Source organism: Triticum aestivum, chromosome 3A (genome assembly GCF_018294505.1).
Source record: "Triticum aestivum cultivar Chinese Spring chromosome 3A, IWGSC CS RefSeq v2.1, whole genome shotgun sequence".
In the NCBI taxonomy this organism is placed as follows: Eukaryota; Viridiplantae; Streptophyta; class Magnoliopsida; order Poales; family Poaceae; genus Triticum; species Triticum aestivum.
The window spans coordinates 743,520,078-743,523,211 of NC_057800.1; the positions used below are offsets into that span (position 1 = coordinate 743,520,078).

The 3,134-nt window shown below is 61.6% G+C and overlaps 1 protein-coding gene across 1 annotated transcript; it reads right to left on the reverse strand.

The window, feature by feature from the left end:
* Positions 1 to 2,182: 2,182 nt before the first annotated feature.
* Positions 2,183 to 2,615, reverse strand: LOC123057358 (zinc finger CCCH domain-containing protein 33-like). Its single transcript, XM_044480377.1, has 2 exons — positions 2,532 to 2,615; positions 2,183 to 2,468 (listed from the first exon to the last, which is right to left on the reverse strand). Exons 1-2 carry the CDS (start codon positions 2,613 to 2,615, stop codon positions 2,196 to 2,198), a joined length of 357 nt encoding a protein of 118 aa, XP_044336312.1. The 3' UTR covers positions 2,183 to 2,195.
* Between the last annotated feature and the right edge of the window lie 519 nt (positions 2,616 to 3,134).

Sequence of the window (3,134 nt, forward strand, 5' to 3'; positions counted from 1 at the left end):
CCCGGCGCTGCCGGACCATCTCCTCGCGCACGTAGTCGTCGCGCGACCACCGCATGGCGTCCTCGTCGGAGAAGCCGCGCTGGGCTATCTCCTCGTACTCCGGGGGGAGGCTGGACTCCACCTTGGGCTCGACGAGGGCGCCGGAGCTGCGGGTACGCACGCTGACAGGCGTGTCCTGGGGCTCCGGCTTGACGGGGCGGAGGTGGAGGCAGGGAGAGCCGCCGAACGAGGAGGAGGACACCCTGGTCTCCATGCGCCTCAGCGTCCAGGAGCTTCGGCTCCTTCCGTGGCGGCGTGAGAAGGACGGGGGAGCGGGGTACTCGAGGCGCGGCGTGTTGCCGCCCTCGATGTACTCGAGGACGGACTCCAACGTGCGCCCGGGCACGCCCCACCACCGACGCCGGCCGGCGGCGTTGAACCTGCCGGAGGGCACGACGCCGTTGGTGGCCTCGAGCTGCTCGTCGTGTCGGCGGCGGAAGTACGGCTCCCAGATTGGGCCGTCAGGGACGTACCGGGGCCCCTCCCTCGCCGCACGCGGCAAAGACGAGCGGATGCGTGCGATCTCCGCACGCCGCGCCGCGCCGGTGGGTATCGGGGGCACCGGCACGCCGCCGGCGCTGATCCTCCACGCCCCGGGCACCCGCATGTCCGGCGGGACCGGGTACTCGGCCTCAAAAAGGAGGCGAGCCTCGTCCTCGTGCAGATGATGGCGCCCGAATCCGTTCGCCGTCGCGCCGTTGCCTGGGAAACGCTCGGGCATGCTTTCTCAACTGGTGACGGCGAGAAGAGGAAAGGGGGGAAATGAGCGCGTCGTCGGTGGATGATCGGGGTGAGTCTCTCCGGCGCGCTTGCAGACGGCTTTTATAGGCAGAGACGCCGCGTGGTAGGCTTGGCCGGCGCGTTACGCGTGGCGTGATTGCGTGGCGGCCGAGGGACGCGCCGCCCGTGAGGCATCAATGGAGGCTGACCGGCGCGGCAGCTTTGGCATTGATTCGCCGCGGGAAACGAGGCGATGAGGACGACGAAGGGGCGAGAAGAGAGTAGAGTCGCTGACGCGGCGGGCCCACGGCTCTTCGCGCCAAAAACGGTTCGCCCGGCGCCCCCGAGCGACCCCCAGCGCACCGGGTTCCGGTTGGGTCCGCCGGCATCAATTTCGGCCCGAGCCGGCGAAAACTGGGCTCTTGGAAGCGCGACTAGACCGATTTTTTGGCGCTGGCGGACGAAAAAACGCCTGGGGGGTCTTCTTGGGGGCGTGGCTGGAGATGCCCTAATCATTGCGCTCCGCGAGAATCCACGGGCTTGGCACCACCACATCTCCATCACCGTGGTAATCATCCGGCATCACGACGTGCCAGAGGTTTGGCCCGGTGGTGAGCAAGATCTTTCCACGGTGATATGCCGCACAAAAGTTGCCACTGTCTAGGGATTCCATCGTCCTCTCAACGACTGTCCATGTGGCTTCGCCGGGATGCAGGAGGGCGGCCGGAGATGTCGCGGAGCACGTCTGGCGGCAGGTCGCACCACGGTGCTGGTGCTTGCTCTGGAGACTGATAGTTTTGGCCACGGCAGATGCAGACGCAGGGACCAAGACAGGCGCAAGTACACGAGGACTCAATAGATTGGTTCTGACTGACGCACCGGTGCCGTCGACCTCTGGCCATAGATCGATGTGGTTTGGCTTCCCAGGGATCACGTGTGCGTGCAACTCGTTGAGCTCTGCTTTTATTTTATTTTCCCACGCCATGGACGCACCTTCAGGCTACATATATACAGTATTACCAAGACGACTAGCACATACGAACACGGGCACGGACAGGACACGGACTTGTATTGCCCCAAGACATGTACAATATAGGAGACTAACTGTTACTCTGTTATATAGACGTGTTCATCAGAGTATTTAACCAAAAACTACCACAATTCACGGAACCGTGACGAAAAACTACCACTTTACGATTTTGCCCCGAAAACTACCATTTTTTTCCTAATCCGTGGCAAAAAACTACCAAGTCGCGAAATCGCTCGCTTAGCCCGTGCTAAGCACAAATCTGACCGCTTGGGCCCACCTGTCAGCATCAATCTTCTTCCTCCTCTCTCTCTCTCATTTCCACGAACACCTTAAGTGCACTCCGCCGCTCTGCCCCCGCCGGCCGGCGAGTCCCACCACCTGCCCTGGCCATCATCATCCTGCGCGCTTACTGCTTCTGGTTGTCCGCGTCCAAGTCGAGCTCCCGCGAGCTGAGCGACGCCGTGAGCACCGGCCTGGAGGAGGAGGAGGAGGAGCGCGGCGGCGAAGGCGAGGAGCTCGGGGATGGCGAGGCCATGGAGGCGGCGGAGGGGTTGACGGCACGGAGCTGGCGGGTGCCGTGCGCGAAGAAGCAGATGCGGCGGGGGCAGCCGACCTCGTCCTTGCAGAGCCTGGTGCGGTACTGCGCCGGGTGGAGCCATGACTCGAAGACGCCGTGCGCCTACTCGCAGCCGTCGCCCTTGCGGCATGCTGCCGGGTCGCGGCGGAAGTCCGGGCAGGGGACGCAGGAGTATGGGACGCGGCGCGGGTCGCGGCGGCGGGCGTTCTCCCCCGAGTGGGCGAAGGGGCACTCGGTCCAGTCGTGCATGTAGGCGCGGGAGCACGGCTTCCTCGACGAGGGCGGTAGCGCAGGTGGTGGGACTCGCCGGCCGGCGGGGGCAGAGCGGCGGAGTGCACTTAAGGTGTTCGTGGAAATGAGAGAGAGAGAGAGGAGGAAGAAGATTGATGCTGACAGGTGGGCCCAAGCGGTCAGATTTGTGCTTAGCACGGGCTAAGCGAGCGATTTCGCGACTTGGTAGTTTTTTGCCACGGATTAGGAAAAAAGTGGTAGTTTTCGGGACAAAATCGTAAAGTGGTAGTTTTTCGTCACGGTTCCGTGAATTGTGGTAGTTTTTGATTAAATACTCTGTTCATCAGTTCACACTTACGACAGGTACTCTACATGAGCTTGCGGGGCTAAAAGCCGATCTATGTGTACATTGGTGGGGTAGAGACTTTCAAGTACAAGACAAGTTACATGTGATTTGAACTTACTCTATCTCTACCTCCTTATTATGAGTATTTAACCAAAAACTACCACATTTGTCGTAAACATGACGGAAAACTA